General features: G+C 37.4%; 1 protein-coding gene across 19 annotated transcripts in view; it reads left to right on the forward strand.

The window, feature by feature from the left end:
• NRXN1 (neurexin 1) overlaps positions 1-23,574 on the forward strand; it is a 673,407-nt gene that overhangs the window by 280,111 nt on the left and 369,722 nt on the right. For 11 of the 19 annotated variants that reach the window (XM_053972550.1, XM_053972536.1, XM_053972537.1 and 8 more), the window contains 2 exons: positions 2,763-2,966; positions 5,240-5,266. In XM_053972550.1, coding sequence (XP_053828525.1) covers positions 2,763-2,966; positions 5,240-5,266 — 231 coding nt within the window. The remainder of the gene's footprint in view (positions 1-2,762; positions 2,967-5,239; positions 5,267-23,574) is intronic. The other 8 variants (XM_053972541.1, XM_053972545.1, XM_053972531.1 and 5 more) reach the window with 1 other exon arrangement.

The following is a 23,574-nucleotide window of genomic DNA, read 5'->3' on the forward strand; positions in this document are numbered from 1 at the left end:
TATGAGAGAATGTTTAGCAGTGTAGATTTCATGTAAAGATGAGACATCTTGGAATTAGTTGGCCTAAAGCGCAAAAAAAAAAAAAAAAAAGTGGCAAAAATTAATACATATTTTTAGCTGAATTGTTCCTTCAAGATTTCTGTAACTGGTGCCTCTTGTCATTCAGGTCATCTTCTTACTGACCAGGCCTTGTAAATTAGCAATCCATTCCTGCCAGTTTTGTGCTTGATTCTGCTTTGTTTGTTATTTGGGTTTTTTGGGGGTTGGTTTTGTGTTTGTTTTTGATTTTTTTTGTTGTTTTCCATTAGTTTGGAGAGGGTTTTGTTGGATTTTTTTGTTTGTTTCTTTTTTTTTTTTTCCCTTCTTCTCTCCTGCAATATGCTTTCATATTTAGAAAGCCTGTGCCTTGGAAAGGGCATATTGACATATTAAAAGGAGCTAGTTGACATGAGGGGCCTTCCTCATTGCTCAGAGCTTTTAAGTCATTTGATCTTCTGTTCAGTATCTTTGGTCTGTTCTTGGAACATCTGTTCCCAAAATATTGGCACAGTATGGCTTAGGAGGATTAAGTATCTAATCACAATTGGTCTGCTCACCACAGTGTTACTCACAGGCTATCTCCAATTAAATTAAGTCTCAAATTAAGTTCCTTCTCTCCTTTTTCTGCAATTTTCAAAAAATCCACCTTGAATAATTAAAGGAAAATTGGCAAAATGTAGCAGCGCTGATTCTGACGGCTCTCTTTTTCACATTATCCTAAGATAATTTGTTAGCATCAGAACTCTAGCATTGATGAATGTTGGGTTTGCTCTGTATATGAAAACGGAGTGCTATTAATGTGGTGGATTTTCATAGACAAGACAAAATACCTTTTCTGTTATATTAGTGTGTAACTTTAGGTTTTTTTCCTGGACTTCTTTAGCTCAGTTATGTTTACCTTGATAAAAATCTTGGGATATTGTTATGCATGGACTACACAGCTACATATAGGAAGGAATTGAAAGCTCCAGTTCATGACTTCCCCCAAAAAACTGATAAACAAACAAGGAAACCCACAAAAGCCCAACCCCCAAAATAACAAATAAAAACCCCAAACGACCAAAAAGAAAATCACCTTCCACTGAAAACTCTTTGACTTGAAATCACTTTTCAAATTGTTGCAAGTATTTAATCTACTTCACTGAACAATTTTAAAATATCCTGAAAACATGATTGCCTGCATAGCCAGAAGTCATCAAATCTGTAAATGCGTTCTTACAACCTGTTACATCTAAGGACTTTCACAGCAGTCTCAGTAACCACTTTTTTTCCCCCCAACATTAGACTGTTTTCTCCAAATTTGTATTGGGGGAATTTAAAATTCTTTACACGGGAGAAGGTTACCCAGAGAAGTTGTGGATGCCCCACCCCTGGGAGTGTTCAAGGCCAGGTTGGATGGGACTTGGAGCAACCTGGTCTTGTGGGAAGTGTGCCTGCTCATGGCAGGGGACGTGGGTGGAACCAAGTGATCTTCAAGGTTCCTCCTGACCCAAGCCATTTTCTGATTGTTTTAGTGAAAATATCATCTGTCACTTTTGCCTCTGACAGAATCAGTAGAACGTTTTGTCCTTCCGTGGATCGTGTAGGCTGGAAGTCTTGAAGAGCTTATCTGCCTTTAGCAGCGTGCAAGATATGCCCTGGGAACAATTTTGGCAAATGTAGTTGTGATATTTACTTAACATAGTATAAGTATTATCAGTCATTGAAAATATTATTGCATGCTGACACCACAATAAACTTTTAGATAAGTGTCTCCGTTACACCGGAGCAAATTGAAACATAGGCAAGCTTCCCATAGGTGCCCTCTGCCCACAATGTTTGATTGTCCTGCCAAAAAAGGACTTACTAATACATTTCAGAAATGTTTCCTTTGCTTTCTAGGAACTGCAGTGCCTCCCTGTGAGCAGAAATGCGGGCTCTTTGCTACCTTTCTCGTTACCAGTCTGAAAGCTGGAAAAAGAAAGCTTGTGACTGGTTGCTCTGGGGTCTAACAGACTGTGACTGCTCTGTGCCAGAGCCTCGGGCCGGGAGGGTTTCCTGGAATGTCTGAAAGTGACAGTTCTTCGCTTATCTTGGGGGTTTTGTTACCCTCAATATGCCAATTCCAGTCTCGATCCTCTTGCTGAGGCTGTCGTAGTGTTCATATAAGCAATTTTGAATTTATACCATGGTTTTTGTAGTCGTGGAACAACCTGTGCCCCATCCAAACCGTGCTGGGGAGAGTCATGCGTTTCAGGAGGATTTTTGCTCACTGCATGGCAATTGCAACCCATAGTTGTAGCAATGTCAATGGGTTTATACATGAAGCATTCTAAGGTGGTTATCCAGGGGACTGACAGTCAGGCATGGGCTTTTGTTACGCTGGTAAGGTTACCTGAATATCTTTTACTGATTTGACCTATTTTGTGCAGGACAGACCTGGTCTTTCAAGCATTGCCTTACAGGTGATCTCATTGAAGATGCACACATGACTGGCTGGATCATTACAGAAAAATTTAGTTTCTTTAAAAAAGCACCAAAATACGCCACTTAAAAACAAAACAAACCCTAACAAAAACCCCAAACCTGACTTCCCTTGTGTCTCCCAGTAATAACAATGAAAAGCAATATGCAGTTTTCCTGTGTCATGCTGACTGAGTATACATTTACCATCTTACCTTTAGGGAGTTCCAGTAGCCAGAGCGCAATTCTTTGACAACCAATTTTCTCCTTTGTGCTTCCAGAGGCGACAATTTTAAGCTATGACGGAAGTATGTTTATGAAAATCCAGCTTCCTGTTGTGATGCACACAGAGGCCGAAGATGTTTCTTTAAGGTTCAGGTCCCAGCGAGCTTATGGCATTTTAATGGCAACAACTTCCAGGGAATCTGCAGATACCCTTCGGTTGGAGCTGGATGCGGGACGAGTTAAGCTAACGGTCAACCTAGGTAACAACCTCTTCCTCCAAGGAATTAACATTTTCTTTACATTTTTCTTTTTGCTTGCAAACATTTATGAAACAGCCTGTTTTAACATTAAAAGTAAACCGAAATGATATATAAGCACACATCAATGCAGCATTTGCATATGTACACAAATACACGGCCATTATTACAATTTATTTTTTTTTTCCTTTGCATTTTTTTGTATTCTTCATTTAGTCTTAACATTACCCATCACAATATTTTTGTACTGTTGTGTATTCTAAAAAAAGAAGACAAGTTCATCAGTGGTATTTTTTGGTTAAATTTGGTGGATTCTTTTTGATTGTGGAACATTGGTCTCCCTCCACAATTTCTTCAAAATAGTAATTCCACAATTTCAATGTGCAAGCAGAAACAATAAATATGTAGGTCAGCTCAGTTTTACCTCCACCAATTAATCTATGACTTGCAAATGTATCAAAGACTTTCTGGTTTTAGCACTGAAAGTGTTGTAGTTAGATATTCCCACTGATTGATTGCTTGGTCTCCTTTTTTTAGGTGTCAAATCTATATTAAATCCATCTCCTCTTTTTTAAACAATTCTGTAGTGGTATTTTTGTAGTATCGAACGATAACACAACCCTTCAATGCCCAAAGACTGCGGCCCTCAGCAAACAGCCTTGTGAACACAGGAGGCACAAGCCCTTTTACAGAAAGAAAGAAAGAAAAAAATTGGTTTCCTTGTTTAAAATATGATGGACAAAATGTCAGGTTATGATTCTCTCTAGTTTAAAAAAAAAAAAAGTAAGTAAAGAAATAAAAGTGCTTCTGCCGCGCTTACGTGGCAGAGTGGCGTAAGAAGCTTCTGCCACACTTAAGTGGCATAAGTCCAAGTCAGGACCTGAAACAGAGCAGGAGGAAAATGCACATCCTATGCAGCTATTCCCATTCAGGGAGATGCTGTTTTTAAAGGGGATGAAGTGGTGTTTTTTTGTTTTTTTTTTGCTTTAGTCACAGATTTAGAAAGGGAGTGAAGGGTAAGAAAACAACCACCCGAGCCTCCACTTCATCTAAGGGTCGCTCGCAGAAACGCTGCCCTGGTGTTTAGGGGTGAGGAAGAGGAGGAGGAGCCAAGGGTGACCCTTCCCTGCCTGTCCCCTCCTGCACGGAGGCTCCGAGTGCTTTCTGTAAAGGGGGTGTGCAGGTGCTGCTCCTCGGCTGTTTGCAACCACTTTTCTGATGCGGTTGACGACACATGACAAACTCAGCTATATGGAAACAAAATCTAGGTTTGATGGTATACATGTTCCTCAAAGGTGTAAACCAGGAGTAGCCGTACAAACAAAGTAGCATGGTGTAGGGTTTGGGGTTTGGTTTTCTTTTTGGCTTTTTTTTTGGTTTGTTTGGTTTTTGTTTTTTGTTTTTTTTTTTTTTTAAGTATTAAATAAATGTAGGTCGCCCGGCAGAGGATTGTGCACAGATCAGGTTATTCACTTTGCATACAAAACACCACCCTCTGCCTACTTCTAGAGTTCATGACAGTCAATAAAAAGTAAATAAATCCATGACCTAACAATATTGTTTCTTCCTCTGACGCCCCTTTTTTTTTGTTCTTTCTCTTTTTTTTTTTTTTTATTTTAAGTCAGGCAAGAAAATCTTAAAATAGAAAGGATCCTCTTCATTTTCTAATAAGTGTTTATAAAATCATGATTTTTTTTTTTTTCTCTGTATTACTATAAAGTAGTCATAGTTCATTTCTAAAATAAGGCATTTCTAAAATTAGGCGTTAAGGATACGTAAACCCACAGCCCCTTATTTCTGGGCCTGGGTGATGAGCTCTGTGTGCCAGTCCTTAGCTTCTGAAGATGAGCCTTTGAGGTTATACTATCCACAAGTTGTCCAAGGTGTCTGATTGTGGCCTGGCCTGCTCTATGACCCATTGTGACGGAGCACTTTCTAATTGCACTGAGAGAAATTACCTGTTCTTTCACAGATGGGGAGAAAGCTGCAGCCTGCCTCAGTTAAGCATCTTTGACTTTTAATCCTGACTTTTCACTTAGATTTGTCACCATGTAGCTTTGTTTGAAATTGGCCATTTTTACCCTATTTGTCGTTTCTATTGGTAAAGACCTATCGCAGTATATCTGGGTTATAACAGTATGTAAAGACTGATGATATGGAGTGGCCATATTTGCATGTGTCTGTCCCCGGAAGGGTGGACTGTGATTTTATTGGATGTCTGCAGCTATTACCTTGAAGGATAAATTTTCATTTTTCATCTATTCTTCCCCATCTAGACTGTATCAGGATTAACTGTAATTCCAGTAAGTGCCTATTCAAACTTTTTAAAATGTTATTCCACCATTGTAAAATATGCAAACTAGAATGGCAAAGATTGTGGACAGCTTGCAAGCATTTGATAATTTATTAATGAAATGTGATGATTAATTATCGTTGTGTAAAAAGTCATCATATACTTTAGCACTTGTTTTTTGCCTTCCCATAGGACATAACATTAACTAGAATATTAAAAAGGAAGCATTCTACAGGTTGTAAACAAGCCTAGAAGAAATGATGCCTGTAGTATTCTGTTACTTTAGATAGGCTAATTTATATTTACAGTAACCACAGAATTTTTGAAAACAGCATTTATGATAAGCAGTTACATTTTTCCCCCATGCCTTCCTTCTAATTTTCCTGACATTTTGCCTTCAACTTGTCGGTAGACTGTTGGAACATAATAGTTTTTACTACAAAAATTTCTATTTTACAATCCCCCTTGGCAATTCCCTGTATTTACCGGCTGGTTATAGCACAGTTTGGTTTTGCTAAATCTTCGATTTATGGAAATGTGAAACATTGCAATGAGGATATTATTAAATCTGAGAATGACCGTATTTCTATGATGATTTTTTACACTCTAATTATGTTAAAAATCCTTGAATTGAACATTTTTTCTCTGTGATATGCATGTTTATGAAACAGAGGGAAACATTTGCCAGATGAATGGACTAAATTTTAACTTCTCTGATATTATTTGGATTAAGAGGCTATATTCTGAAAGGAGAAAAAGGACTGTGATTTTATTTTGAGTCTATGGAATTCCTGAATGGTGTCAACAAATTTATTGATAGTAAGTATGGTAGATTTGAGTTTTGGGTTGTTTTTCTGTTTCCCTTCCTAACAGGTTTTGCTGGCCAGAGGACTGGCTTTATGAAAATAGAAAAAAAAAAAAAAAAAAAGCTAAACAACAAACTGCACAGGTTTAATTTGTAGTTGGTAAGAGTTAAAATATAGCAACATAACTTTCCATAATAGTTTCATAACCCATAAAGAAAAACAAGGATGGGAACTTATTCTTAATGTGTCATTTGCTAATAGATTTTTCAATTAATAATTTTGACAAGAAAAAAAATTACAGAATTTGTATTAAAAAGGAGAAAAATTTCCTAAGGCAAGTGTTTAACCTGTTCTTAAATTCAGAGAAACTTCAATACAGTAAAGGAAATGCTTGTAATCACCAAGGCATAAAGACATTGTCCTTGTATTAAAAAGAAAATAATAAAAAAGTAAAAAAATTCTCACTTGCTAAAATATATAAAATCTCAGAAGCCTTTTCTTGGTCTGCCACAGGACACTTGTTTTCTACTAATGAAATCTCAATTAGAAAAAAACAAGTGTAAGATAAGCAGCTTTTTGGGCAGAACTGTAATGAGACTGCCTGCCTTTGGTAAATTCCTTTTTTTCCTAGGAAAAGCAATATTGCTTTTTTCTTAACTTCCTTAATAAAATCAGAAAATCCCTCTGAAAACAGAGTTACAAACATAAGTAGAATAAGTAGACCCCCCAGAAATGAAGCCACATTATAACGGGTGTTGTCATTTTTTAATCTCTTTTGGATTAAATGATGTGTCAAAGATAAATTTAAATGGTTTCTAGATCTCATTTTTAAGCAAGGTTTGGATCAAAAGAGAATCTGCAAACACAAATAAGCCTCCAATTAGAGGATTGCAAAGAGGAGCAATGCATCTACTGGATTGGATTAGCACTTATAAGTTCTTGGTCTCATAGAGAAGCAACATAACCTCTCTACAAAATATCCTTGGTATAAAATACTCATAAGTTATTTTTCTTTACAGTTTGTTTATAGTGGTTTGGTTGTTAGAAATGAACTTGGGTGATTAGTTCCATCTCCCTGTGGTGCTTGTGTGTACTCACCAGGGTTTTGTGAGCTTTCAGTGTGGTAAGTACTACAATGCTTTCTTGTCTGCACTGGAGATTTTCAGCAACCAGATGTTTCACGAGCAATTTCTATATCCTAATTTTTAGATTATGGAGAATTATTGCTCTAAGCAGTCCTCAAAAGTGCTTATTAGAAAATATAATGGGGTTTAGTGGGACACATTTGTTTCAAAGCAACAGCATCCAGAACTGGAGTATTAGGTTGCTAAACACTGTGATAGTTGAGTGCTTCTCTTCTTTCTGCTGAGAGCTGGATGTGTATCAATCCTGATTTTAGGTTGATAGTAAATCTGGTTTTCATGTTTGAAAAACTTTTTTCCCCCACTTCCTACTTCTGTTACTTAGAAATTAGTCCTGTTAATATAACCTCAGTGTTGGGACTGAGAGTTATGTGTTATAACTAGCCTAGTAACAGAGTTAAGGTCAGGATGAAGGTACCTGGTTTGAATTTGGAGAGACAACTTAAAAAAAAAAAAAAATCCAAAAACTTAAGCTGAACATCAACAAGCTTGAGAGAAGAAAAAGGAAAATGTGAATGTAAGCACCTTCTCCTGCTGTGAACTATAAAGCTAGGGAATAAAATACTGCACCTCTTCCTCCTCTCATTTTCTCCTGAAGTCTGTCTTCTGCTCACTGCAGATCAACTGAATAAGTGTTGGCTGACAGAGCCAAGATTATGGCAACAACTTTTTCTACACATGGTCATCCCTTCACCTTTAGCTGATGTCCTGTCTTGAAGAAGAGCTGGCATTTTGGGGTCTTCCTTATTTGAAGGACAGAATTTAAAAAAAAAAAAAATTTGAAATGTTCATCAGATATCAGATCACTACTGAACTTGTGTTTCATTAACAATATGTGGCATGCTAAATATTTTGTGCTAGGTTAGAAGACTGGTATGCCCATAAAACCATACATCCCTAAAAATTCTGCCTCATGTCAGTCAGAAAAATGCTATTGCCGAAATGTTGGGTTTGTGCATCCTTAAACAACTTCACTGTGGTCTTCAGAGCTACAAGTTTGCCCAATTAAATTGTCTGCCAGGCAGTGAAGTAAATGGTCCTTTAAAATTGCAGGTACGTGTAGGTCAGTGCTGGGGCTGACACCAAGAGAAAGGAAAAAACTTATTTGATGAAAAGAAATAGCTGCTGTCCTTTCCATATGAGTGCTCATAGGGTGAGGGCCTCATTTAAAAATAAGACTGCAGTGAACGCTGTTGTTTTGAATAACATGAATGCAACAGCATTTTTTGGCATTAATCACTCTGTAAAAAATAAGTTAATAGCTGTAGAGGTCTTCTACATTATACAGAGACTTGATGAAGTAATCTTTAAAAATTGCCTAAGAATAAATTATATTAAAAAAAAAATAAAAGCTCCAAAATATTTCTCCCTTTCAAAGAAGGAAGTAATTATTACGCTTTAATTTCACACTATCGAGCATAAATTATAAATAGCTGTGAATCCTATTGAACTGAATGGGGTTGTTCCCTAGTATTTCTTAGAAATAGAACTTCCTTGCAATAAAATTTCCATTGCAGTTCCGTAACAGTTTCTGAATGACTTGTGAACAAAAAATAGATGTGCTACATAATTTTTTTTAACTGCTGTAACTTTAAAGGCTATGATCTTGAGTTAAATTAAATTCCTTTTTTTTTTTTTTTTTCAGTTTTAATGATTCCAAAATATTAGTATCTGGAATAATCCAGGTAGTTATAAAGGCTGCTGGTTTAAATATTCAATATGCTTTTGTCACAGATGTCCACAGTCTTACACATTATTTAATCTTTTGGGCTGTGAGGGCTTTATTATTATTATTATTATTTTATTGCTATCATTTCTGGAAATAAATTTTCTATATTTTCATATGAGTTAGCCAAGTAGGACTGTAGGGGATTTTTTTTTAATTAACCTAAAAATGATATTATACCACTAATAATGTTAATTGGTAAAAAGCTGCCCCTCATTTCCCAGTCTGATACTTTTGTTCAATATGAAAAAATACGGGACATTTTTGAATGGTGCTCAGCTTGTGGCACACAGTGCAGGGGAGATTTAGGTTCATTTTCTAGTACACATCTTTGCTTCTGTAGGCAATAATTCACAGAGCAATGGCACTGAATTCAGTTATACTCAAATGCAGGACTGCCAGGAGAAATGATTATGAATTGCAGGATGTCAGGGAGCAGAGATTCCCGTGGTAGTAAATGTGTACACAATTCCCCAGGGAATTCATGAGCCAGGTTTGCAAGCTGGCTGTCCACCCTTACAAATTAGGGAGAGTTTCCTGGGCTTGGAAGGTTTTCTGTTTGTTCTCCCAGCAAAGTGCCCCTTCAGTGGTTGTATTCACATGCAACCCTCGTTCTTGTGTCTATCCAGTTATTCACCCATTCTCCATATAATTTATTGTTCCTCTCATTTTATTTCCTCATGCCATTTCAATTCTCTGTTCTTCTCTATAGCCCTAAATCTTTTTTCCTTGTTCTCTATGCTCATCCTTTTCAAATTTTCCTATTCCACAGATATGCACATTACAGATGATTAAGTTATTTTATTTGGAAACATCTGTTACTGAAGCATTTCTATCTTGTCAAAGTATCCTATAAATCCAGGGTATGACAAGGAGCTTTGTCAGATTATTGGTAAATAAGAAGAGAATTGGATCTACTAAAGAACCAGCAATGGTGTTCAATTACATTATATTTTCAATGTGCATATGAATTTTAAGGAGCAGAAAATCTCACACGAAGACTATAAATCCTTTTGAAAACTACTGCTTGCAAAACTGCTTTTTATTGCAAAATCAAGAATCTCCATCTCTTATGGATACTCCTAAATCTTCTGTAATAAGCAAATCATTAATACATTTCCATGTATTAACTTCCTACTATGGTGAAAAAAATTATTAGACTATATTATTTGCTCTCTTTTTTTGCTGTTGTTGGCAGTAGAAAATCATTAAAACGATTCAATTTTGTAGCTCCACCCAAAATGTAAGATTTTGTACTTGGCCTGTTTTCTTAGAGAGTGCTTATGAATTGCATGAGTTTTTGATCTTTCCCTCATTAAGTGTGGCTGGCAAAAATATGTAAAAGGGTTTTACCATAGAGGACATGCAGCAAATCAGCAGGGTACTTCCTCTGCAAGTTCAGTCAGGAACTTCTCTCTGTTTGCGGCCCAAAGTTTGAAATAATTATAAATAATTCTTTTAAAACTTAGCCTATACTTTGCAGATTTAGAACAGGAAATCATTGGATTCCTTCTAATTCAGTAAAAACAGTTTAAAGGCCCCTTTTCATATAATTTCCTGAAAAAGAGGATCTGCTGCTATGCAACAAAACTGGAAACATACCTGGTCCTATTCAGCCAAATTCCGATTACAATCTCCTAGTTGCTACTAGACACCATGCCAAAAAAAGGGAAAACTGCTGCTTTACTCAGAGGCTCTCCCTGCAGTCCTCAATACTCAGTCCTGAAGCTGCACTGAGACCATCCTGTCTTGTCCAGGCATTATGTTTGGAACAAAGGTTGAAAACAGCTCAGCAAAAAAGCTCAAGTTTGGAAGCAAAAGAGCCTGCCTGCATAAATAGAATCAGGAGGGGTGAAGTCCCTAAGAGATAGCACATAATTTATTCTGTACAGGCACAGAAGCCAGTTATGAGAGATGCCTCTAATTTCCCTTTCTCTGTTAAATGCAGGGTGGAAAGAAGTGGTGCTGCACAGGCTATACCCTGTGAGCCCAGCACATTAATTGGCTCGCTGGGGCACTGACTGCAAAGCCACTCACCCCTTCCTGCAGTCTGCCTGCCCACCTGCTCTGGAGAAAATTAGTGGCTGTTTCTTGAATGGTAGGAGAGTAAAGTGAACCAGCAGGGCCACTGCTGATCATTCTTCAAAAGTTTGCGTACCATTCTTTGGTTTTTGCGTTGCAGAATTTCATCTGCCTCTAAAAAACCCTGTCATTTGCTTCAAAAATTGTGTTCTCTCTTCCTGCCTGCTGGTCCTGCTCTTACATTGCCCATTGCTCTGCTGCCAGCACAAAAGGTTCAAGTGTCTATGTGATGAATTTGACTAAAGTGACCCATTAACAAAATTGCTAATTTTGACTTGCTGCAGTTTTCTGACACCTGTTGTAGAATAAAACAGGATGAGGGGGAGGCAGGATGCTGCAGGGACAGTAGAAAGACAATCTCTAGTAGAAAGAGTGCATTGCTTTTTTCAGCAACACAGATTTATGCTATCCCAAAATGAATTCATCTGGCCTACATCTAAGCAACAGCATCCTGGAAAAGTACATGTTATGTACAGAAAGGCAGAAACGTCACTTCTTGAGATGTGGAATGCTTAATCTAGCTCAATTAAGGAACTGATATTTCAGACAACTGAAGGGAAATGTTGGGAAAGCTTTCTAGGTAAACATGTGCACCTTCAGTTATGCACATCACAATTGGTCTCTTCTGAATTTGGCTTGTAAAACAAGCTGGATGTTGAACCTAGGAAATTTTAGGGTGTTTCAAGCATGAGGAAAAGCCATTGAGCATCACGAAGAGGATATGTATTGGGAGATGCCAGCTAAGGGCATGCTGTGCTTTTGGGCCATTCACGTAAGATAATGAAGGTCTGAAATCCATTTTATTTTGTGGCTTTCTGGAAAATTTCACATGGATACAGTTTGGCTTGAGGAAGCACTGTGAGAAGGAAACAATGAAGGCACGTTGGGCTTCCAAAAATGAATTCTATCACTTAGTGAGTGACTGAGAAAATCAGTCTTGTGATATCCTGATTTCTCATCTCAAGCCTATGTTTTAGTTAGCACAGGAATTTTGCAGGGAAATGCTCAAGTTATCTAAAAAGCTTCCATTTTTACCCCTTCCTTATCCAGTTATAGTTGTTAAGAAATCTTGAACTAATAAAGAGAATAAGAAAACTTGAATCAACTAGCTTATTATGAAGAAATCTTAAAAAGAGTCTTGCACATATAATTTTTCAAAGCCAGTGGTAAGGACCCTGCCTGAATCTTAGCTGGGGCATAGGAGACAATCATATTAACAGCAAAAAAAGCTCAAACCTTCATTAAAGTGAAAATAAAGGCTGTATATATGCTGGCCATTTAAGGGTCATGATATTTACTTTCTCCCTGACAAAACTTTCAGGGTTGGCTGCTGGGGACTGAGGGCTTTGCTCTATCAGTGCTTTCAGCCTACATGAAAAACAGCAATAAAGTTTATTTCTGTGCCCGCATTCTACTCGTTCCTTATAAAATTTCATCTATGTTTGCTGTTCCTTAGTTTACAGAGGAAAAAAAATTGTCATTAGTCTCCTGGAAGGCTGTCAATAAAATATTATTTCAAATTCTCTTACTAGAAAACAGATATTTTCCTTTTTTGTGTATTCTTTCCTGTCTTCTCACCCTTTTCATCCATCTTACTTTTGTCTTTTTAAGTCACAAATTCTACTGATGGTACTTTAAAGATCAAGCTGGTTTAACAGGGTCCTCACTAATCAAACATGCAGTAGTAACATAACTGTGGCTTTCTCAAGGCACAGTGGTGTGCTCTGCAATAGCCACGGTAAGGCAACAGTAAAAGCTTAAACACAAGGCTATTTATGTAAAATTGAAAATTAGTAGCCAAAATTGGTGGTGAAAAATCATCAGTTTAGCATTCAGGTAAAGACTCTTTCAGTACTACCTCTTCAATATTTTCAGAAACACGGTTAAGATTTGCTGAAAAGTAACAGACTTTCCATTTGTGATATTCAGTGCATACTTTAATTTTTGCCATGCCAGATGTAGATAGTTTGGTGGACTGGGGGGCTGTCTGAGCCAGGGCCACAGTGGGCTCTGGAGTGCTGCCAAGGTTTCACAAGCAGAGCCCAAGGGAACAGCCTGAAGTGGGCTGAAGTTGTTCCCTGTGATCCTTCAGCCTGAGCTCTGCAAGGGGAGCAGGGGGCGGGAGATCCTCTAAAACATGAAATATGACAAGAGGACTCTTGGAGGGTAGGAAAGCAGAGATTGCTGCAAGCATGTAGCCTCTCATTTTACCAGCAGGGACAAAGCAGCCTCAGGATGGGCTGGATCTGTAAGAATAGGCTGTCTTGAATTAATAAACCCTGATTTATATGCAAGGGAGCCGTGCGTGTCTAGCTCATACTGGTCCTAGCAAATCTTTCATAAAAGGACTTTTCAGAAGAAGTAGACTAGGCCTTTTAAATATTTTAATGGGAAGAAGCACTTGAAAGTAAGTTTTTCATGCATAGCAGGTTCTAAATTTCTCTTATTTTACTTTAATGTTTTCTTCCTTTAGCTTTTGAGAAGCAAGATGACTTAATCACATTTCAGGACTGGTGATTTAAATTATCCTCACAATTTTTTTCCATGACAGAAAGTGGGTGTTGCAGTCAAATCTTGCAGGGATAATAAGGAATCCTGTTCTAATCAGTAATAGCAAAGGAATTGAATAATATTTTCTTCTGGAGAAGAATATATATAAAAGCTAATGGAATGTCATTCATATTAGTTAACGGGGCTGCCATGGCAGTCATTCCACAGAAAAGCTCTGCTCCCAGCTGCTCTCACAGGAATCTCTGCTATCATATACATGAGTGATTGAAGATGAACACTGAGATGATATTATTTGCAAATGCAACGGGATTATTTAAGAAAATCAAATGAAATGCCGTGTTTGAGGATTTTCTGAGCCGCTCCAAAATGCTGAATGACTGGTAAAGTGGTAGGTGGAATTAAACAGCAATACACACAAAGTAATTCATGCTGGAAAAAAAGTCACCTTAATTATGCCAGCACGGCAATGGAATGTGGTGGCACTGAGCTGAAGAAATTGTGCAGTCATTGTAAATAGCTCTTGTAAAACAGCTCAGTGCTCAGAAGTGACCAGAAATCCCAGTGGATGGGAGCAGCTGTGGGGAGAGGAGGTAAGACCAGGAGAGAAAGCAGCATTATGCTGTTATGCAGTCGTGGTTTATCCTCTTCCTGAACGCTCCATGTGTGCTCAGCTCCTGTTCCTCATGGTTAACTGAGATGGGGAAAACACAGGTCACTGCAGCAGGGAGGATTACAGGTATGGATCAGCTTTCCTACATGGGGCAGCTAGGCATGCTAGGAAAAAAAAAATACCTGCGAGAATATGAATGGATTTTTGTAAATATATGATTATACAGCCACGAGAAGCAGCAGGAGGTTAATAAATTGATTTTTTAAGTGAAATGGAAATACATCAAGGACTTTCTGAGATAAGGCTGTTTCTGCAGCTCCAGAAGTCCCAGACAAGTCCATTACTGGAAGCTGTGACTGTATTAAAGTAGTAATTACTACAGAGCAATTCTGCTTTTCCATGCTGCTCTTGAAAGCACAGTGCTGAACTAGCTGGTCCTATGTGCCATTTCCCAGCTTAATTTGCAACTTCTTTCCCTAATTATTTCATCACTAGTTTATACCCTGTATTGAGAGCAACAGGAAATTGCTAGTGAAAGTAATCACAGACTCACAGAAACATTAGGCTGAAAAAAAAAATATAAATCTATCATCAACTGGGTTTCATACAGTCATTCTAAACTTTGTAATCAGATTCCGTGAAAATTAGAGTGTTAACACACAGATGGCAGCAGATGACACGAGCCCATATTTCAACAATTCTTCAAAAAACCTTCTTGATTAACTGACAAATCAAGTCAAATTAGGGTAAGCCATTAATTAAGATGGCTCTTTTATATTCACTAGGCATTGTGAATTTTTTTTTTTTTTTTTTTTTTTACTTAATAATAAGAGCTTTCTGGCCAGAAATTTTGGTCTGTAGCTCCTTAAAAAAGAAATTCATTGTTGGCATTCAGTATTAAGAAAAAAATAACAGTCACTCAACATTGGTGAGTTGACGATATTTCTAAATTTATACATAGATTAAAAATACTATCAGACTTCATGTAAAAACACCTTTATTTCCTTTTTCTGCCTTTTTTTCTTAGGACTCTATTTCTAAGATATAATGCTCTTGAGAGTAGCATTTATTAATATGTTTGCAGAAAACATTTAGAAGTGCTTATAAATTAAAATTCTATGGAGAAACACTCCAGTCTTTCTATTGTAATACTACAATCTAAAGACTTATTTTCAGGGAATGGAAAATTAGTTGGTTATTTTTTTTCCCCAAAAAAATCTGTGTAAAAAGATACTAAGATCAGTAATAGTTTAGTTCAGAAAGCATTTAAATCTATTAAGTGAATAGGTATTTTTTTCCAAAAACAAAGCTGTAGTAATTCAGTGGTGCTGTGTTATCTCAAGAACTATTCAAGGAAAACCAACCAAATTGCCATCTCTCTGCAGGTGGATGCTGCTTTTCTGATCAGCACAGCACAGGCTCACAGCTGTCATTCTGTCCATACACGTGTAAGGAACTCACAGAATAAGGGCTTGTGATTTTTATTTTTAATAGAATGGACATGCATTTGGTAGGAAATAAGGGAAAGGGGAAACGAAGAGCGTGAAATTGGAATGGGGTGTGTGGTTCTCACAGCCAGTGAGCATTGCAGTAGGTCTGGCATATGTGGAGGGGAATTGCCAAGTTTCTGTCTGTCCCTCTCACAGTAATAGATGCTACTTCGAAATGATCAAAAAAAAGTGCAACTAATTTCAGTGAGAGTCAGGTCTGATCCTGCTTCTCAGCTTTGTGTGTTGAGGAGAGCCAAGATGCTTAGGGAATGTTTGGCTCCCTCTACTTCAATCAAAGAAAGAAAGGAAAAATGACAGGGGTGCCAAACTAAAATTTTGCATCAATCAAAATTATTTTGATACATTTCTATATTTGTTCTGCTGGAAGTCTGGAATAAATCCCTGGTAAGGAATTGTCTTACTCTTTCAGCACTAAGACCAGTGAAATCTGGTTATAGACAGTAGAGGACAGCACATGAGCATAGAGCTTTTGTCCTTCCCATATGTAGCACAGAAATTGAGTTGTCCACCTATTTGCATAAATTGAAGTTCACAGAATCTGGTTTCTGAGTCATCTGTGGCATTTTGGTGGCCCCTCCTTGACTGCATCTGCAAAAAACCCTTGTGTAAGTGTGTGTTAGTTTTACTAATGGCTCCCTGGCTGTTTCAGAAGGGTGCCTCGTTTATCCTTGCTTCACTCCTCTGCAGCAAGGCATCCTTTCATAAGTTCAGTCTTGATGAAGGAGCCTAGCAAGCTCTCAGCTACAACATTATTCTTCATTAATGTTATAAGAACAGTAATTCATTTCTCAATGTGCTTTTTTTTGAAGAGCTGATAACATTAAAAACATCTACCCAGTGCATGTCACTGGTGAGCAGTTGCTTATATGAAAAGCACTCACTCTGTATCTAGCACATTTTGCATTTATGTCTATTAAAATGCATGAAACATCTATCATAACATTTTAAGCACTCAGTAGCTTATTACTGGAACCACATAACTGCTTCCTTATTATCTCTTCTTGACAATGGCTTTAATGAATTATATCCAGGTAGCTGTTGAGATTTCCATCCAAGCGCATTACTTTTTTGGATGACATGTCAAGAGGTTAACTTATGCTCCCTTCCAGCTGATTTCTAGGCCTCAATGCATCAGACAAGCCACTTCAAAGGAGATATTGCTCTGTTGAGCTGAGACACCAAGATAAAGTTGGCTTTCTGAGATGCAGCCCCCTTTGGGAAGTGTGCAAGGAATTCTTCAGCAGTTATTTGTCTAGGCAGTCTTGAAGCAACAAGGCACAAGATGAAGACCAAGATATGGGATGAGAAAAAGCAATTAAAGGGAAAAGGGAGCTGTGGTTCATGTAGCTTATACTAATTCTTTGGTATTATTTCTCATTCAGTTTATATTTTGTGAGATTTTCCTCCAGGGAGTGAAGTGCATGTATGTAGAAATAAAATATCATTAGTTACAAGTTCCTCTCTGTCTCTGCACATTAAGGCATTTCTCACTATTAGTAAAATCTGTCTGGAAAAGAAAGCTCAAATAGGTAAGTCAACAATTCCATCTTTCACTTACATGCCATGAACTGTTTATATATGACTTGTGGAAATTGAATCAGAAGTGAAAAATAGCAATCATGTTCGCTGCCAATTAAGTTTCAGTTTTACCAAAATTTAAACACAATGTTGAATATTGGAGAAAATTACCTGCCGGATTTTTGTTGTGGTTACTGGTGTACTTCGAAGTGTCTCTGCAGTTTTTGCTGTGTGACATTTCAGCAGCTTGAAAGCAAGTCTGCTGTTTCCTAGGAGGAAAGGACCACAGCGTTTGCTCTGGAGGGAAGCATTCTCACATCTCCAGCTAGCAGGAGAACAGCTGACACCATCACTGCCATGCTACAAGACACTCAGGAGCCCAGCTGACCAGCTAATTGGCTGTGAATAAGAGCAGCACTACCTCTGAAAGGCAGCAGCACCGATTCTTGATTCCCTAAAATTGCATAAATCCAGATACAGAGCACACCTAAAGAAAGTGCAAGTAGGCATTTCTGTCAAGAAGCTTACTTGTTTTGTTAAATAAAAAAATTGTCACTCGCCGATGCTGAGCGCAACCCTAGAGAGATGATAATTGGCACAAGGGCATTGGAGAGATTCTCTCAATGTTAGAAACAATTCCATGTACTAAAGCTGTGCTCCTCTACTCAGGCATGCCAAGAGTATGCCCATCAAAGTCAGTGGAGGCTGATCATGGAGCAGGGACCAGCCTTTGTATTCATCCATTTGTAATTTCTGAAAACAATCTGAAATGCCTATTTTAGTCCTCCTTCCTTGACTCATGTCTGCCTAGAAGTATCCAAGAATAAGCAGTGTCAAGAAATTGTGCTTTTTGAACCGTGATGATTATAAAAATATTTTAAAACAGTTAAATAATCAATAATAATAAGCCTTTAATATTATTCTCATTATTAATTAGGCAAAATGTTATAAATCAGCAGTTAAATTTAAAAAAACAAATAAAGGATATGAGTGTGAGATTTAGTTGTAACTCTTTTATAACAAGTGTTTTTGGGATGAAGACACCTGTAAATTAAGAGGAGCCTATTCTTAAAATAAAGTCACAGTCCAAATTCTCTTCCTTTCTATGCCAGCTAGTTTCCAATCTGCTTATTCTTAAGAACATTGTGCAAGATATAAGGGTAAAAGGAAATATTTAAATGTTTTTTTTTTCCTGTTATGTTAACTAAACATAAAGATAATTTTTTTCTATAAAAAGGTAAATTATGGATAAGCATACTTAAGTTGTGCTTACTTATATTTTAAAGCGTAACAAGTTTTGACAGCCATGGTTTTGATATAAATGGGCACAGTCAATATCAATGTCAGAAAGGCTAATGTGTCAAAGCTGTTCCTTCTTTTTTTTTTTCCTGTTGTCACTTATAATCTAGCCAATATATAAAAAATATTCCAATTCTCTCCATGAAAGAAAAAAAATGAAATAATCAAATGTGTGCCTACTCTTTCTACAAAGATTGCTGTAAGTTGGGTTATTTTTACTTCACTGGGTGTAAGTGGAAAGAAGTAGCACAGGTTCTTCAGGCTCCTCAGGGTACACTTGGAGATCAGCTGCATCTGTTGCCTGGAGCACTGTTGTCTTTCAGTCTTTTTGGGTTTTTTTTGTTTATCACATGAATGACATCAATTAAGGTACAGATTATAAAAGTTATTCAGATTGCCATCTTCTTGGAAATCCTTCTTCCAAGTCAGAACTCCTCCAGATACCTTGGGCTCAGAGGAGACAGCAAAATTCCCCTGGAAGCTGAGAGCACCTTATTTGAACAGTAATTTGCAGAGATGATGTCTAAGGAAATGGAGATTATCAGGTGTAGCACAGTCCCTTCCTTTGAAATCTTAGAGGAATGTTCTTGCTGCTCCTAGAAATTCATGGCAGGAAATGTGTGTTTCTGTCTCCATGTTTTTTAAGGTTTGGGTCTTTTGGTTTGGTAGTCAAGGCCAGAATAATGAGTCTGCTGAGGTAAAAATCGAGCCCTTCTTGGCAAAGGAAAAACTTGAATTTATCTTAGGATTGCTTTTCCCCCCTATTTTAAGCCATATCTCACAAATCAGTAGTATTGATAAAACTCTGAATTTATACTAGAAATAATTTATTATAGAAATAATGAATATTAGAGATTCTGGCTGCCATTAAAGACCTATCTGAGCAATGAATATTTACTTTTTAAAAACTTGAATTTCAATACTGCTTAAAATTGGGGGTTAATGCTAGTTTTAGTACTATTTTACAGAGGAGTTCCCAAGTTCCCACATCAGTTCTCATGATATTCAATCCTATTCTTTTTATAGAGGGGGAAAAAGTAATAACTCCAGAAGTAACTAATAACTCCAGAGGAATTAGTCATTCTTTTCATTTTACAAAGTTTTTGTTAAATCAGACCTAACAAGAATTTTCCATTGAAACAAGCTTTCATAATTAGAAAGCTCAGTGTAATGCAAAAATCCTGCCTGGGAGAATTTCAGTCTTTTAAAAGCGTTAAAATTTCCCATTTTCCTTTTCACGTAATATGCAAGCTTGTGGTGCATGATATTTAAAAAAAAAAAAAATAAATTCGGTTATCAAATGGCATAGAAGGTTTGTGAAATAGCTGCTTTCCTAACGTGCTGCAGTAGCTTAGGTAGAATGAAGTCAAAGGTATTCACTTGAAAGTGGTTAAGTTTGATTTAAAACAAAATGCTCAAACATATTCAGTCTAAAATTTGTGGATTTTTTTATTATAGCAGCCATGTCAAGTGAATGTGAAAACAAATTAAGATTTACTAAAGCCACACAAGCAGTTTGTGGAAGTGAATCTGCTGAATGCCAGCTCACACTGATAAGCCTTGAGTGCACTTTAAAGAAATGATCTTGCTCCAAGGCAGGATGTGACCTTACAGTGTGATTGCAAAGCTGCACAATCTTTGCGAGTGCACATTCCTTTACCTGCAGTAAATACAAAGTAAATAATCCTGCACTCCAGTTTTCTTTAGAGCAACATAGGATTGCCAGGTGTTGAAAGTTCACGCTCACCTCAGCTACAGCAAAGTCAATTGTCAGCTTCACCATGGCTTCTGAGAATGCCTCAGCATTCAGGAGTGAGCTGACAAAGCCACAACCATATTTCTTCATGCTCATTGACTTTGCTTTAGTTCAGGGCCTTGGGGTAGAGTCATGCAACGTTTAGTACCTTTAGCACATTTTCTGATAGTCATGATCCTCAGAGAGCAGTAGGCAAGAGAAACTGCACTCTTATTAAAAATAGAGGGATCTAGCTGACTTCTGGGTTTAGCTGCTTTTCAGAGATACTTTTCTTCCATTATTTCCAAGAAAAAGGAAAATTACATGTCCTTAGGGCTGTTTGTGTTTCACTTGCTTAGATGAGTTACAAAACTAAATTAAAATGCAACTGATTTTAAGCCATAAATATTTTAAGTTATACATTTAGAGACGTCTCTAAGATGGGTGAGGAATTCCATAATGCAGTAACAAGACCAGTTTTATCCTCTCATGTGCTCTGAGTTCACAGAGAGTTGTAATTGCAGCTTCAACCCCTTTTTATTTTTTAGGAAATACAGTTCAGATTAGTATAGACCCAATTATTGACCAGCTAAGCTCACTTTTGAGAGCATATGTCTGTCCTCTGCACATCCTTTGGTCTAGCAGGGAAGCCTGGAGGCCAGGATTTGCAACTCTAAAGTTTACAGCTTTCTGCTGTTTTTCTTTCTCCATCTTGCTGAAATTGAGTACTGGTCCTATTTGTAGAGAATAGACTTTCACAGGACAGTGGCTCATCAGCAGCAGATTTCTTAGATTTAATTTAGTCCAGTAGATCTGCCTGTGTTCTGCCTTCCCACCTGGATCCACTGGCTCCGTTTAGACAGCAGCTGTGCCACAGTGAATATCTCACAGCTTAAAAGAAGATAAATGGATGAGTAAGTGTGATATTGCACCCTAAATTAAACAGCTTCCAAAAGAAAGACAAAGCTGGGAGGGGGGAAAATGCACTCAGACCATGGTCAGAGAAACAAATGTAGAGAAAAGAACCAGACAAGTGAAAACTCTGCGCCCTCAGAACTGGAGATGGTGCTTGATTCCTGGATTTGTTGTTTTTATATCCTCCCATGGATTTTTCTTCCCCAGTGAATTCACTGTATGCTGTTTCTCCTTGCTAGAGAACTAGATCAATATTAAATGCAGTCTGTTTGTAGTTTGGTCATGGAGGAGAAGCCAGTAGAATTTTCAAAAGTATCTTGTTTAGCTTTCTACACTTCTGTATGAGAAATATAGATATGCCTAGATGGACATATTTAATGCTATATTTCTGCTATTCTAAGGAATATGAGCAAATCTGTTGTACAGCTGGAATGAAGGCTGATGAATGATATTAGCAGCTCCAGTCTTCTTCATTTTAATTTCTGAAATGTCAAATTTTGTTTTAAAAAAAGAGATAAAAATATCCTTAACTGCCAATACATTACCCAAATTGCCAAAAGCAATTTTGTCTATAATAAAACTATTGTGGGCTGAAGCATTTGGATCAAGCTATGCAAGATTGATATGTTTTTCTTGATACAATTCAGTGAATGTGCTATTCTTGTGGAATTTTCCATATGAGTCTGTTGGGAAGAAAATACAGTGGAGAAAATTTCTTTGACTTGCAGATAGATTTTTTTTTTTTCAAGTTATCCTATCAATTAGTTGTAAATGACAACCTGATACACATTTCTGATGTTTAAAAGGCAATGCAACTCTTTTTTGTTGGCAAGAAACATGTTTAGCCTGTGAATTTTGGGATGATACCAGCCCAGTCATTTAAAATACAGTTGATTCACTATATTAATTGGCTTTTTAAGCTCAGCTGTGCTAATGAGCATTTTGGAAGACCAGCAACATTTCTGCAGCCAGCCATAGAAAGGACAGTGAAGGTTAAGATGCCTTACCCTGTGTGTCTTGTGTTTCTGTGTCTTGCTCTGGAGGAATCTCTCCTGAACCTCTTGTGCTGCAGCCTGGTAGGAAATGCAGATGCCTCGTGAGGTTTGCACAGTGGCTGTGGGTCTGGCTGAGTGCTGGGACAGGAGCCTGGGTTAGAGGCACGCTAAATTTACTCTGGAAGCAGGATAAGTGAGGTGGCACAGTTAATTAAATGCTCTTGTTGTGCACCAGGTATTTCCAACGACACTCCGAGGTGTCTCTCAGCTGTCTGTGCATAGCAAGGTGAATCCTAAAATATTTATTATTTTCACTCAAATCTTGACAACCCTGACCTTAAGTAACTTTCTCTGTTATCTGAATTGATCCCAGGGTTTTGTCTTCTTGTTCAAGTGTCTTTTTGTCCTGTTACTGATGGCTGTAGTATGCACAGTTTTCTATTTGCAAACCAGGCTGAAACCACTGATCTTTCTTATGCTGACTAATAAATAAATACTAGTGGTTTTCCTGGGTTCCACTGGTTAGTGCAGCATTCACTGAGCCACCCAGTCTCCCTTGCTAGTCTCTGTTTATAGTGCCTCTTTCTATATTTCATGTTTCATGTCTATTTTGATGGCAGAATTGAAGGCTCCAAGCATTTTGTCATATGCCTTAGTAGTAGTGGTGGATTGCATTGTGAGAAACAAATTCAGACAACTCATTTTGAACATGTTTTGGTACAATGGAATAGCTAAGTATCTTCTTTCAAAATCATCAGTTCAGTTCAAGTAGTTGGTTAAAAGTAAAGTACCACAGAGTAGATATCTATAAGAGGAAAAGTTGTGCATATTAAAGTTAATTGACTGACTCGTTGGAATTCAGCAAATCATCAGCACTTGATTTAGGCTGAACAAGCTCCTCACAAGGTACTAAAGAGAACAGGAATCTCCAGAGGACATTTAGAGTATTCAGTGTGCTGGAATTGAGATTTTTCTTATCTTTGGGAGGTTCATACTTTTTTCCTTTAACTTTGAAAGGGCTGTTAAGCTCCAGCTGAGGTGCTGACAACAAAGTAAGCTCAGATTTGGATGCCAAAGTAAACACATACCTGGGAATTTTTGGGGCTTTATATCTCTTAGCTCATAATGAATTGCACCATCAAGGTTTGTACCTGTATTGACTGACTGCACAGTCTGCATTTTGTAAAAAGTTATTTGTACAAGCAATTATCTGCTTTTAAATGGATGTGGAAATTTTACTGGCATGATGAACTCTGAGCAAGCTGTGGTGGCCATAAAAGTGCCACTGCTTCTTTTATTTGGTACTATCCATTTTCTCTAAGGATGCATAAAATCTGGTAGTTATTTAAGCCTTTAAAAATAGGAAAAGAGACATTGATAATAAATTTAAATTTCATACTTAAGCAAGAGGAGATAGTTAGTGGATTTTTTTTTTTCCAGTTTGCATCTTGTCTCAGAAAGAAAAGGT

Source organism: Vidua macroura, chromosome 3, assembly GCF_024509145.1.
Source record: "Vidua macroura isolate BioBank_ID:100142 chromosome 3, ASM2450914v1, whole genome shotgun sequence".
Taxonomy (NCBI): Eukaryota; Metazoa; Chordata; class Aves; order Passeriformes; family Viduidae; genus Vidua; species Vidua macroura.